The sequence below is a fragment of the Oncorhynchus mykiss genome, chromosome 9 (assembly GCF_057628025.1).
Source record: "Oncorhynchus mykiss isolate SJ-2025 chromosome 9, ASM5762802v1, whole genome shotgun sequence".
In the NCBI taxonomy this organism is placed as follows: domain Eukaryota; kingdom Metazoa; phylum Chordata; class Actinopteri; order Salmoniformes; family Salmonidae; genus Oncorhynchus; species Oncorhynchus mykiss.
The window spans coordinates 44,512,161-44,526,828 of NC_143030.1; the positions used below are offsets into that span (position 1 = coordinate 44,512,161).

At 41.7% G+C, this 14,668-nt stretch overlaps 1 protein-coding gene across 1 annotated transcript in view; it reads right to left on the minus strand.

Moving 5' to 3' along the window:
- The window catches only part of LOC110532039 (glutaminase kidney isoform, mitochondrial), a 34,838-nt gene extending 20,462 nt beyond the window's left edge, over positions 1–14,376 (minus strand). Inside the window, exons 1-2 of the mRNA XM_021615632.3 lie at positions 13,702–14,376; positions 6,463–6,550 (exon numbers count right to left, since the gene is read on the minus strand). Of these exons, the coding sequence (XP_021471307.2) occupies positions 6,463–6,550; positions 13,702–13,916 (303 nt within the window). The 5' untranslated portion in view covers positions 13,917–14,376. The remainder of the gene's footprint in view (positions 1–6,462; positions 6,551–13,701) is intronic.
- Positions 14,377–14,668: the final 292 nt, after the last annotated feature.

Below are 14,668 nucleotides of genomic sequence, written 5' to 3' on the forward strand. Positions count from 1 at the left end.
ATATTCTTCCACTGCTCTGTCGCACGCTACATACTACAGTCGCGACTGCCATCATAAAAGTTGTTTGTGGGGATGTACAAAAGAAGTCATTAGCGATTGGATCGTCTCTAACCAAGTAGAGTATCAAAGCCAGTGATGGATTTTCAAACTGCCGCTTTATCCACGTGTTCTGGCTCTGGCCCAACCCATCGGGTTCTGGACCTAGACTAGCTGGCCTAGCTAACTTTAGCCACAACATATTGGAATTTGTGTAATGTACACGAACGTGTTATGAAGAAAGAAAAGGGTGTAATACGCATGAAATGCGTTGTGATGAAAATCGCATAATACAAATGAAAAATGTAACTTTTTCGTGTGCCTGTCACGAATTTCAAATAAGTAACTTGTGTCTATTTCACAATAAGCTGTGACAATGTGATGCATCCTTTCCCAGTTATTTTTACAGCTTATTTCTAGCATAAAATATTACGGTTTCAGATCACTTCATATAATCGGATCCGTTTTTATTTTCTTCAAAATCTTAAAATAACAAGGGGTAGGCCTGTGCTTTAAAAAAAATAAAAGGTAGGCCTATGCAATACCCTCTCATACCTCCTCAATTCGAGTCTTGGATTTAATTTAACAGCCATTCACTGACACGGAGGTAGGCTATTTAAAGAGTACATGGTGGGTGGAGGAATTATGAATATAGCAGCCTATTGCCTAATTTCGTCTGTCAAACCGGTACACCTACCTCTTAAATAGGAAGAAATAGGCTATAACACAAAGCCCCCTTGTTGTTAGTAAAGTCTAATTAAAATGAAATGAATCATGCCTACTATAATTTGCCTACTTTCAGCACCATGAACTGTCCATTTCCCATTGATTATGCCTGCTGCTTCAAGTTTCAGCACCACAATGTCATTTACTCTAATCTGGTTTTACTGTGAGGTCAATAACTCTGCTAAATACATCATGGGCAAGAAACATTGTTTTTAATCAAATCAATTATAGTAGTAGCAAGCTATCAATGTTGACCTCCGGCTCCGGTCTTCCTCGCCTTCGTTCTCCGCTTCTCAAACAGAACAGAACATAGGCTATAAGGTTAGTCCGCTCACAAGATAACAATGAATTCATTAATTCGGAAGAAGCCTTTGACTCTCCTCCTGAACTGCCACCATCGCTCTGCACAGCACAGCCCTTGGTTAAGCAGCACAAAAAAAGGTTTTGATCAGCAAGAGCAGAGCAGGGGCTCAGGGTTGGAATATCCATTGCAGTGTGTAATGCAGCTTAGTTTTATTTACACCATCCCAGCAGCTATCTTAGAAATATAACTTTGCTCTGTGCTTCTCCGAGCATGCACTTCGTAGCCTATAGGCTATGGATTATTTGATTGAGAGCGCACTAAATGGCCTATAGGCCTGCTTGATATTGCGCGCCCAGTGGAGATTCAGAAATGAGGGGCGGCATCGGGCACACATCAATATATATATAGCCTAATGAGAAACTCATTCTAAAACACAGAAAAATATAGAAATTTCATCAATTAAAAATGACATGTCCCTTCTCTGGACTGGATTAAAAAAAAATACTAAACACTCCCCATGACTGAAATTGAAAAAGCATGGCCCTCCCCCATTTTCCTCCAGGTAACCATTCTGTACATTTGGAACCATCCCTAAGGATCATTTAGTTGCTAATGGCAGCCTGCTGTACCCCAGTCGGCCATCAACTTGAGATTCTTAATAAATGGTGGCAGCACTGAGCTGTCACTTCCTGGAGTAGCTCAAACTGCACTCTGTCTCTCCATGAGACACCATCTTTAAAAGGTCCAATGCAGCCGTTATCTCCATATCAAATCATTTCTGGGTAACAATTAAGTACCTTACTGTGCTTGTTTTCAAAAAAAGAATTAAAAATAGCTTCTTAACAAAGAATTTAGCTAGGACTGTCTGAGAGTGGTTCATAGAGGGTAAGGGAAAACTGAAAACTAGCTGTTATTGGCAGAGAGGTTTGGAACTCTATTTCTTATTGGTCTATTAACTCATTTACCACCTGGTGATGTCACCAGGCAGGCCAAAACTCCATCCCACCAAAACAGGCTGAAATTTCACAGTGTGGAAATATACACTGCTCAAAGGGAACACTAAAATAACACATCCTAGATCTGAATGAATGAAATATTCTTATTAAATATTTTTTTCTTTACATAGTTGAATGTGCCGACAACAAAATCACACAAAAATGATCAATGCAAATCAAATTTATCAACCCATGGAGGTCTGGATTTGGAGTCACACTCAAAATTAAAGTGGAAAACCACACTACAGGCTGATCCAACTTTGATGTAATGTCCTTAAAACAAGTCAAAATGAGGCTCAGTAGTGTGTGTGGCCTCCACGTGCCTGTATGACCTCCCTACAACGCCTGGGCATGCTCCTGATGAGGTGGCGGATGGTCTCCTGAGGGATCTCCTCCCAGACCTGGACTAAAGCATCCGCCAACTCCTGGACAGTCTGTGGTGCAACATGGTGTTGGTGGATGGAGCGAGACATGATGTCCCAGATGTGCTCAATTGGATTCAGGTCTGGGGAACGGGCGGGCCAGTCCATAGCATCAATGCCTTCCTCTTGCAGGAACTGCTGACACACTCCAGTCACATGAGGTTTAGCATTGTCTTGCATTAGGAGGAACCCAGGGCCAACCGCACCAGCATATGGTCTCACAAGGGGTCTGAGGATCTCATCTCAGTACCTAATGGCAGTCAGACTACCTCTGGCGAGCACATGGAGGGCTGTGCGGCCCCCCAAAGAAATGCCACCCCACACCATGACTGACCCACCGCCAAACCGGTCATGCTGGAGGATGTTGCAGGCAGCAGAACGTTCTCCACGGTGTCTCCAGGCTCTGTCACGTCTGTCACATGTGCTCAGTGTGAACCTGCTTTCATCTGTGAAGAGCACAGGGCGCCAGTGGCGAATTTGCCAATCTTGGTGTTCTCTGGCAAATGCCAAACGTCCTGCACGGTGTTGGGCTGTAAACACAACCCCCACCTGTGGACGTCGGGCCCTCATACCACCCTCATGGAGTCTGTTTCTGACCGTTTGAGCAGACACATGCACATTCGTGGCCTACTGGAGGTCATTTTGCAGGGATCTGGCAGTGCTCCTCCTGCTCCTCCTTGCACAAAGGCGGAGGTAGCGGTCCTGCTGCTGGGTTGTTGCCCCCCTGCCATCCTCCTCCACGTCTCCTGATGTACTGGCCTGTCTCCTGGTAGCGCCTCCATGCTCTGGACACTACGCTGACAGACACAGCAAACCTTCTTGCCACAGCTCGCATTGATGTGCCATCCTGGATGAGCTGCACTACATGAGCCACTTGTGTGGGTTGTAGACTCCGTCTCATGCTACCACTAGAGTGAAAGCACCGCCAGCATTCAAAAGTGACCAAAACATCAGCCAGGAAGCATAGGAACTGAGAAGTGGTCTGTGGTCACCACCTGCAGAACCACTCCTTTATTGGGGGTGTCTTGCTAATTGCCTAGAATTTCCACCTCTCTCCACCTGTCTATTCCATTTGCACAACAGCATGTGAAATTTATTGTCAATCAGTGTTGCTTCCTAAGTGGACAGTTTGATTTCACAGAAGTGTGATTGACTTGGAGTTACATTGTGTTGTTTAAGTGTTCCCTTTATTTTTTTTGAGCAGTGTATATAAAACAGAGAGAAATCACATTTTTGACTGCACTGGGCCTTTAACCGACTTCCTTGGCTTCAAATGCGCTATATGAGTCTTGGCATGGAAATGAATGGTGTCACGTGATTAATTGCTTTGTTTATTCATATACAGTCATTGGTTGGAGCCATCTAAAAATCATTGCCAGTGTTTCTTTGATTCAATGTTAAAAAGCCATGTTGATGATGATTCAAACACAATGGCCTGTCAAATACCATGCCGTGCCACAACACCACCCAGCGTTCTAATAGACCCCGGTACCCTGTACAGTTCAGAGTTCATTTGAATATGCATATGAGGGGCACCAAGAAAGGCTCCGAAGGTATGAATTACGGTGTAAAAGCAATGGGAGGGGACACTGGACACAGAGTCTCTTCACACATCGTAAAATGCCAAGTTCAGCATGCATGGTGCTATGGATGACTGTGCTTGTATGACCTTTTCACCAACTGAGCTGAGACTTCTATGATGTTCTAAAATCAGGGGATGGACAACTCCAGTCCTCGGGGGCCTGATTGGTGTTACACTTTTCGCCCCCAGCTAAAACAACTAACAATGCAATTTGTTTAATCAGCTGTGTTTGCTAGGGATGGGGGAAAAGTGTGACATCACTCAGTCCTCGAGGACCGGAGTTGCCCATCCCTGTTCTAAATTGTGTCGTAAAAGCCCTGGGAGGGAACACAGCAGGTGTTTCTCCAGTATGCATACTTCCGCGCTCCACACTCTCCTGCGCCGAGTTCGAGGAAGTTCTCTTGAGTATGTTCTGGTGAGGACAAGAGTGTGGAGAACGCGTAGAAATTTACATTTGAGAGGCACTGCGCACTCACCTTTGACCCCTACACACAGAATAAGACGCACTACATCTGATCATCACGAGCACCGCACGAGACTAGACCTCCATCCCTCCCGCGAATTGGGAAACTTTTGCAAAATGTTTTGTTGTCCGAGTGAGGGAAAGGCTGTACATTTTGAGCGCTCTATTTATGGGGAGACGTTGATTATTACAATAAATACTGCTTTGATGTCATACAAGCAAGCCAAAACTCCCGTGAGTCCAAATGTGCACTGGTCCAAATGCCCATGTCATACTGTACACAGTGTTAATGAACACTATGTTTGATGTACAGTTGACATGGCGTCATACCCTGGGTTGTTCTGAACAAAAATTGCCTGTTGTCTATTGTGTAAAAAATAAATAAAAATGAATACACTCATGGTTCCATGTGGACCAGAATTACGATCCGTTTCTCTGTTTTGCCTTGTGAAAGCCCAACACTGTAAAATCACATTTTACAACTTAGCTAGTCATGTTGGCAATCGAACAAGCTTTCAAATGATGCCCACCTGTTCACAGATTGCGATTTATAATGGACCGTTTTTTGGATTGCGATAAACAACAACAGTAATTGTGTGAGGGTGGGTGGGGATGCAGGGCTGTGTTCCAAACAAAACAACTACAAGTGTGCTTGTTCCAGTTCCTCAACGGCACAGCCTGGAGAGCTTCAAAAAAGTACCTTGTAGTTGAAGACTCTTTCTTTGAGTCATAAAAGTATATTGAAATAGCTTAGGAACTGTGCCCACGTTGGAGAGGTGTGTGTGGCCACATGGAGACACCAGTCAGTCCTCTCACCCAAACCTTTTGTAATTTATTTGTCTTAAGTTGCACCTATGGTCACATTTTCCAGGAATATTCTTATCATGTTACTGAATGTATCCAGAGCAGGGGTGTCAAACTCATTTGGCTCCGGGGGGGCCGCATTCAGTCTTCAACAAGGTCCAGAGGGCCATACTGAAAATGTGTTATATTTCCTTGCTGTCCAAATGTGTTAATAATAGTCCCATAACCATAGTTTAGGGAATTAACGATGCAACCTGGCTGTCTAGTGATTATTAGTGAGCTGGACAGTCAAGAAACTGTATGAATATAGGCACATTATTATTTCTACACAGTTTTGATTTGGTTTTAGTAATTTTAAAGTAAATTGAGTTCCCCCCCCCCCCCCCCCCCAAACATATTTTTTTTACTCAAACCACCCGCAGTCCGGATTGGACCCCCTTGATGCTCCTGATCCAAAATATTTTTAGATTTCGTCATCAACAAATGCGGCGAAAAGTACAGTAAATATGAAATGCACATAAAATCAACACTGTAATGCTTGGATTCAGTCATGTGTCAGATGAACTGTTGTGTCCTCCACTTTGGTCTAATAATGTTACCACAATCTCCAAACAGTTCCCTTTTAATTGCTACAATGCTTATGCATTTCAGATTTCTTCCGTAAGAAACATTTCAATTTTGCCCTATCCATATATGCCAATTGCCACGTGTGTAAAGGGTTAAGGGAATTCACTTCTAGCCTCATTAACAACAGCTACACCTGTCTATTAGTCATAAAGTTACATAAGGCGTTTCCTCAACACTTTTCAAACCTGAGCCTGGGCTGGTAACATGGTGTGATGGATTCCTGCCTTGGCTCGTCTTACACTTCCTGGGATTCATTCGGTGTTCATTTAGCTGGAGTGAAAACCGCAAGCCCAAAGGCCGCTTTAGGAACTAGAATGTGTTGTGGAACAGTACATGTTGGGTCAACTTTAAAAGGACGTCACGGAAAGCCGCAGTAGTTGTCAATATGAGCAACTCTCATTCCAGCAAAAAAAAAAAAAAAAATAGGTTAAAATAAAAAAACACTGTATGGGTTAGTGTTGGTGGCACACAGTGAGGGTGGATGTGGTGAGATGGAGACTCACAGAGATGAACTGAGAGACAGGGATCATCTCTTTGCCCTCTGTAATGGTGTAGAAGAGAAGGTCCTCCATCCCAGAGATCAACCTGCTCCTGTGAAGACCAGACAACACAGTGCATCATGTCAATCAGTGGAGGCTGATGAGGGGAGGACGGCTCATAATACCGGCTGGAACGGAGCCAATGGAATGGCATCAAACACATGGAAACCATGGAAACCATGGGTTTGGTGTCTTAAATACCATTCCCCTTTTTCCGCTCCAGCCATTACCACGTGCTTGTCCTCCCCAATTAAGGTGCCACCAACTTCCTGTGATGTCCATACTACTGTAGGTCTGACAGGGTCATTGTTAAAGATTACCAGTGCATATACGTTGTACACTGTGTTTTGATAGTTGACTCTCATCTGCATAACTTTTCTCAAAACATACAACGTGTGCAAAAGAGCACTTAACCACTAAAGACAAGTGTGTATGAACAATGTTCTATGTTTTTGTTTTCTCCCCAGCAAGGAGAGTGTAGTAGTGTTTGTAGTGTAGGCCTAATGTACAGTAGTGTAGTGTGGTGTAGGTCTAATGTACAGTAGTGCAGCATAGTGTAGGTCTAATGTACAGTAGTGTATTATAGTGTAGGTCTAATGACCTGTAGTGTAGTGTAGGTCTACTGTACAGTAGTGTAGGTCTAATGTACAGTAGTGTAGGTCTAATGTACAGTAGTGTGTGTATGTCTAATGCACAGTGGTGTAGTGTGGTGAAGGTCTAATGTACAGTAGTGTGGTGAAGGTCTAATGTACAGTAGTGTGTGTATGTCTAATGTACAGTGGTGTAGTGTGGTGAAGGTCTAATGTACAGTAGTGTGGTGAAGGTCTAATGCACAGTAGTGTAGTGTAGTGTAGTGAAGGTCTAATACACAGTAGTGTAGTGAAGGTCTAATGCACAGTAGTGTAGTGAAGGTCTAATGCACAGTAGTGTAGTGTAGGTCTAATGCACAGTAGTGTAGTGAAGGTATAATGCACAGTAGTGTAGTGAATGTCTAATGTACAGTAGTGTAGTGTAGTGTAGATCTAATGCACAGTAGTGTAGTCAAGTGTAGAAGTGTAGTTCATCTTAATATCTGCTTTCAAACTAATTCCACTGACTATTCAGCTCCATGTTCCTACATTTAGTCTATGATTAAAGTAGTTGTTTGGATGGAGTATTATTGGGAATTTCGTTTGAAGTCCACTTTGTATGCATAACAAAATGTCTGAATCAAAAATAATAGCTTCATTCAATTTTCTGTAGACAGGCCTAATTTGAATACAAAATCAGCAGTTATAGGGATGTTACTCCGAAAATATACCCTGAGTGTACAAAACATTAGGAACAGATGCTCTCTCCCTGACATAGACGGACCAGGTGAATCCGGGTGAAAGTTATGATACCTTATTGATATCACCTGTTAAATCCACTTCAATCAGTGTAGATTAAGGGGAGGAGATGGGTTAAAACCTCTAGTGACTCACCATCCCGCATGAAGGAGCGTAATCATCGACTGACACGAATTAGCATAACGCAGCGGACATAAAAATATTCCTAGAAAATATTCCTAGTCATGAAAATCACAAGTGAAATATATTGTTAATCACCCTGTCATCTCAGATTTTCAAAATATGCTTTACAGCCAAAGCTAGACAAGCATTTGTGTAAGTTTATCGATAGCCTAGCATAGCATTTTGTCCAGCTAGCAGCAGGTAACTTGGTCACGGAAATCAGAAAAGCAATCAAATTAAATTGTTTACCTTTGATGAGCTTCGGATGTTTTCACTCACGAGACTCCCAGTTAGATAGCCAATGTTCCTTTTTTCCTAAATTATTATTTTTGTATGCGAAATAGCTCCATTTGTTCTTCACGTTTGGCTGAGAAATCGCCCGGAAATTGCAGTCACGAAAACGCCTAAAAATATTCCAAATTAGCTCCATAATATCGACAGAAACATGGCAAACGTTGTTTATAATCAATCCTCAAGGTGGTTTTCAAATATCTATTAGATAACATATCCACCGGGACAATTAGTTTTTCAGTAGGACCGATTGGAGTAATGGCTACCTCTGTATTTTACGTGAGAATCTCTCTGGGAGCATCAGTTGACCACTTGCGCAATGTAGCCGCTTACGGGTATTCTTCAACATAAATGCGTAAAACTACGTCACAATGCTGTAGACCCGTTGGGGAATACGGAGAAAAAGTAATCTGGTTGATAACCCATTCACTGCTCAATAGGGACGCATTGGAACGCAGCGCTTTCAATACATGAGACACTTCCGGATTGGATTTTTCTCAGGCTTTTGCCTGCAACATCAGTTCTGTTATACTCACAGACAATATTTTTACCGTTTTGGAAACTTTAGAGTGTTTTCTATCCTAAGCTGTCAATTATATGCATATTCTAGCATCTTGTCCTGACAAAATATCCCGTTTACTACGGGCACGTTATTTTTCCAAAAATGAAAATACTGCCCCCTCGTCACAAAAGGTTATTAAAGAGGATTTTTAAGCCTTGGGACAATTATGACACAGTTCATGATGCCGATTTGTGTCAAGAACTACAACACTGCTGGGTTTTTCATACTCAACAGTTTCCCGTGTGTATCAAGAATTATCCACCACCCAAAGGACATCCAGCCAACTTGATACAACTGTGGGAAGCATTGGAATCAACATGGGCCAGCGTCCCTGTGGAACGCTTTCGACACCTTGTAGAGTCCATGCCGTGACCAATTGAGGCTGTTCTGAGGGGAAAATGGGGTGCAACTCAATATTAGGAAGGTGTTCCTAATGTTTTGTACTCTCAGCGTGGTTTACCAAGCCACCAATGACTTCACACTGGAAGGAGTTAAGCTACATTAAAACTAGAAACATATAGTTCACTTAAAGTTACATTGAAAAAGTAGTTCACTACATCCAAACTACTTCGTGAAAAATGATATTTAAATCTGAAACGTCACCAACTACAAATTGGAAGAACAGATCACTTTGGAGTCAGAAGTTAACATAATATGTCATTTAGCCTATTAAACACAAAAACTGTTTTAAGTGAAAATTAGGCATGTCTGATGCTGAAAAAGAAAGGAAATGTTGCCTACCGTAGCCATATTTTCTGTTCTTTTTGAAAAAATTTAGTGTGTAGTTCCTGTAGTTAGCTACACCACTACATGGCAAAACAATGTATTACTTACTGGGCACGCACTGGTTGAATCAATGTTACTTCCACATTATTACAATGAAATGACGTTGAGCCAATTGAATTGATGTCTGTGCCCAGTGGGTAACTACTGAAAACACTACCAAGATTTGAATTTAGTTCAACTACCACCACCAAGCTACAGCTACATTTATTTAAATGACTAGTTGATGTACATGTAGTTCACTACTCCCCATCACTGAAAATCAGTAACTCATTATTATAGGGTCGTTCCATTTGGTTTCAATCCCTTTTTTTCCGCACCCCTTTTGATTTGAACAGCACTTCCCATACATATTTGATTTGAACAGCACTTCCCATTCATATTTGATTTGAACAGCACTTCCCATACATATTTGATTTGAACAGCACTTCCCATACATATTTGATTTGAACAGCACTTCCCATATATATTTGATTTGAACAGCACTTCCCATACATATTTGATTTGAACAGCACTTCCCATACATATTTGATTTGAACAGCACTTCCCATACATATTTGATTTGAACAGCACTTCCCATACATATTTGATTTGAACAGCACTTCCCATACATATTTGATTTGAACAGCACTTCCCGTACATATTTGATTTGAACAGCACTTCTCATACATACAGTGCCTTGCGAAAGTATTCGGCCCCCTTGAACTTTGCGACCTTGTGCCACATTTCAGGCTTCAAACATAAAGATATAAAACTGTATTTTTTTGTGAAAAATCAACAACAAGTGGGACACAATCATGAAGTGGAACGACATTTATTGGATATTTCAAACTTTTTTAACAAATCAAAAACTGAAAAATTGGGCGTGCAAAATTATTCAGCCCCCTTAAGTTAATACTTTGTAGCGCCACCTTTTGCTGCGATTACAGCTGTAAGTCGCTTGGGGTATGTCTCTATCAGTTTTGCACATCGAGAGACTGACATTTTTTCCCATTCCTCCTTGCAAAACAGCTCGAGCTCAGTGAGGTTGGATGGAGAGCATTTGTGAACAGCAGTTCTCAGTTCTTTCCACAGATTCTCGATTGGATTCAGGTCTGGACTTTGACTTGGCCATTCTAACACCTGGATATGTTTATTTTTGAACCATTCCATTGTAGATTTTGCTTTATGTTTTGGATCATTGTCTTGTTGGAAGACAAATCTCCGTCCCAGTCTCAGGTCTTTTGCAGACTCCATCAGGTTTTCTTCCAGAATGGTCCTGTATTTGGCTCCATCCATCTTCCCATCAATTTTAACCATCTTCCCTGTCCCTGCTGAAGAAAAGCAGGCCCAAACCATGATGCTGCCACCACCATGTTTGACAGTGGGGATGGTGTGTTCAGTGTGATGAGCTGTGTTGCTTTTACGCCAAACATAACGTTTTGCATTGTTGCCAAAAAGTTCAATTTTGGTTTCATCTGACCAGAGCACCTTCTTCCACATGTTTGGTGTGTCTCCCAGGTGGCTTGTGGCAAACTTTAAACGACACTTTTTATGGATATCTTTAAGAAATGGCTTTCTTCTTGCCACTCTTCCATAAAGGCCAGATTTGTGCAATATACGACTGATTGTTGTCCTATGGACAGAGTCTCCCACCTCAGCTGTAGATCTCTGCAGTTCATCCATAGTGATCATGGGCCTCTTGGCTGCATCTCTGATCAGTCTTCTCCTTGTATGAGCTGAAAGTTTAGAGGGACGGCCAGGTCTTGGTAGATTTGCAGTGGTCTGATACTCCTTCCATTTCAATATTATCGCTTGCACAGTGCTCCTTGGGATGTTTAAAGCTTGGGAAATATTTTGTATCCAAATCTGGCTTTAAACTTCTTCACAACAGTATCTCGGACCTGCCTGGTGTTCCTTGTTCTTCATGATGCTCTCTGCGCTTTTAACGGACCTTTGAGACTATCACAGTGCAGGTGCATTTATACGGAGACTTGATTACACACAGGTGGATTGTATTTATCATCATTAGTCATTTAGGTCAACATTGGATCATTCAGAGATCCTCACTGAACTTCTGGAGAGAGTTTGCTGCACTGAAAGTAAAGGGGCTGAATAATTTTGCACGCCCAATTTTTCAGTTTTTGAATTGTTAAAAAAGTTTGAAATATCCAATAAATGTCGTTCCACTCCATGATTGTGTCCCACTTGTTGTTGATTCTTCACAAAAAAATACAGTTTTATTTCTTTATGTTTGAAGCCTGAAATGTGGCAAAAGGTCGCAAAGTTCAAGGGGGCCGAATACTTTCGCAAGGCACTGTATTTGCTTATGGGAGGAGCGGTAACAAAGTGACCTGAATGCCAAAACATGTAATTATTTTAATAACAATCATGTACTTAAAAATACATTTTTAAAAAATTATTATTTTGCTTTTCGCAAATGTTGTAGCTTAAGGCCCTTTTTTGACATCATCTGAGGTGTTTGTGTTGCGCCTGCCATCGGTTGAGACACAGCATGCTCTTGAATAAGGGTGCATGTCATTCAACCATAGAAACACAATTCATCGTTGAATATCATCGTAAATGCAACTATCTATTGTATTAGCCATCGTTCCATGATTTCAATAGGTTTCCTATGGAGGGTTGACAGTATAATTGATTTATAAACTAATATTCCCATGCAATTCCCATTCAACATTCTCTGATGTTTGGACCTCCAACCATCTTTGTGCTACCATTTTAAAGTTGAAATGCACATTTCATTCCCATTTCAGTCAACCAATCAAATGTATTTATAAAGCCCTTTTTAGATCAGCAATTGTTGCAAAGTGTTTACACAGAAACCGAGCCTAAAACCCTAGAGAGCTCTCAATGGAGATGTAGAATCACGGTGGCTAGGAAAAAAACTCCCTAGAAAGTCAGGGAACCTAGGAAGAAACCTAGAGAGGAACCAGGCTACGGGTGGCCAGTCCTCTTCTGGCAGTGCTGGGTGGAGATTATAAGAGTACATAGCCATTAAGGCCAGATCGTACTTCAAGATCGTCAAAACGTTCATAGATGACCAGCAGGGTCAAATAATAATCACAGTGGTTGTAGAGGGTGCAACGGGTCAGCACCTCAGGAGTAAATGTCAGTTGGCTTTTCATAGCCAGGTATTCAGAGGTCAAGACAACAACATGACACCCACCCTGTATTCAAGAGCATGTTGTGTCTTAACCCATGATGGACACAACACAAACTCCGGGGGTCTAAATTATGACATATGCAAAAATGTTATTATTTTTGATCATTTAAGTTAAAAGTTAAAAAATGGCATGATTATATACATTTATCTTATGTTTCAATAAATTATTAAATAGTTTGACAACCTTGTTTGCAAGCTTTTAAATCATATCAAACTCGACTGTTCATCTTTTCTAGTGATGAAGACGTGGATGTCTCATGGTAGGTTAGTGTATACAAAATGGGTCAACTTTGAGCACTTCCATTTTCGAAATGTTTTGGCATTCAGGTCCAAAAAGTTACTTTCTGTCCACTTTACCATCGGCAAATATGTATAGAAAGTTTCGTTCAAATCAAAAGTTGTGCGGTCAAAAAGCGATTTAAATTAAATGGAACGACCCTATAGGATCGCAACAGAAGAACATCATTTCACTCTTTCAGACAACGTGCCACTACTGTAGGCCAGGGTTCCCCAACTAAATTCAGATTTGGGCCGATTCTTTCTTGAGCGGATGGTCGGGGGGCTGGAACAATTATATTCAATTGTTGCAGCTTGACATCAAGAAGCACAAGGATATAGTAATTGACAAAAACCGAATCATTTCAAACCTGTATTCCATTAGGATACGATAACACATGTCTATATTTATGGGTGGGAATACTTGGGAAAATATTTCCTCAATTAAAATTGATATCCTGGTGATTTTAAAGTATTGTATGTCCAACAAAGAAAATGTATTTTAATAAATGGAGGTTTAAATAAAATCACCTGCTGGTCGAATTCGGCCTATGAGCCGCCAGGTGGGCAACCGTTCTGTAGGCACTGCATAGTCACATTATTCTACAGTACCAATTAGGGAAAGAGTAAGTATTTACCTGCACTCTGCTTCATCCATGTCATTGACAGCTTGATGATGGAAGGGTTGCTGACGCTGGCTGTGTGATGCTGCGCTTGTGCATAACAGCTGAGACTGTTGCTCGATCCTGGATAAGCCATTGCTGTCACTCCCAACCCGTGCGGAGTTGACAGCGTGTTTGAGCAATTGTAAAACTCCCGCATTTGTAGTCCGCAGACGTTTCAGACAATGCATTATTAAAGGGGTGGATCGCAACCAAAAGAACAATACACTTAGAATATAATAAACACTGTAGAGGCATCAGATCTGTGTCCAGTGCTTCGTTCCTCGGAGGCTTTATGTCAGTTTTCATGTACGCGAGCGCACTTGAGGACTTGATACTATCGCGTGGGGGGTGGAGTTGTGACTGGCACAAGTTGGTCGACAGATGAAATGGGCCAGTGACCAATGACAAGTGAATCCAGAACGGGAAGGTGGCTGTGCTGTTTCGGGATCCTTGGGACGTCCATAACTTAAACCTCAAACCTAACCTAACACCCTACCATTACCCCGACCTTTACCTAAACCTAACCCCAATCTTAACTCTTACCCGGGTAGAGCTGTCAACCTCAATGGGGGTGACGTCAGAGTTTTTCGTCCCGAGGATCCAGATTAGACTTTTCCCAGGGAAGAGGGTGAGAAATGTACGATCCTTGGCACGCGCATGGATAGGATTTCAGTTACGTGATTCAGTGGCTAGGGGCACAGTACAAATCTAATTATAGGCTACTTCTCTGAGCAGTTTCTATGGAAAACATTGCCAAAACCTTTAAATACCTCGCTGCAAGATGTAATATGATCTAACCTTGTTGCAACTGTTGAACAAGAAGTTGTATTATCACCTGTGTCGTGTCTTTGGCTATGCCGGAATAGGTGATATGACATGCTATTCTATAAAATCCTTTCTCTGTAATTAACATTACCTGATTAAGCTAATCATGTAAATG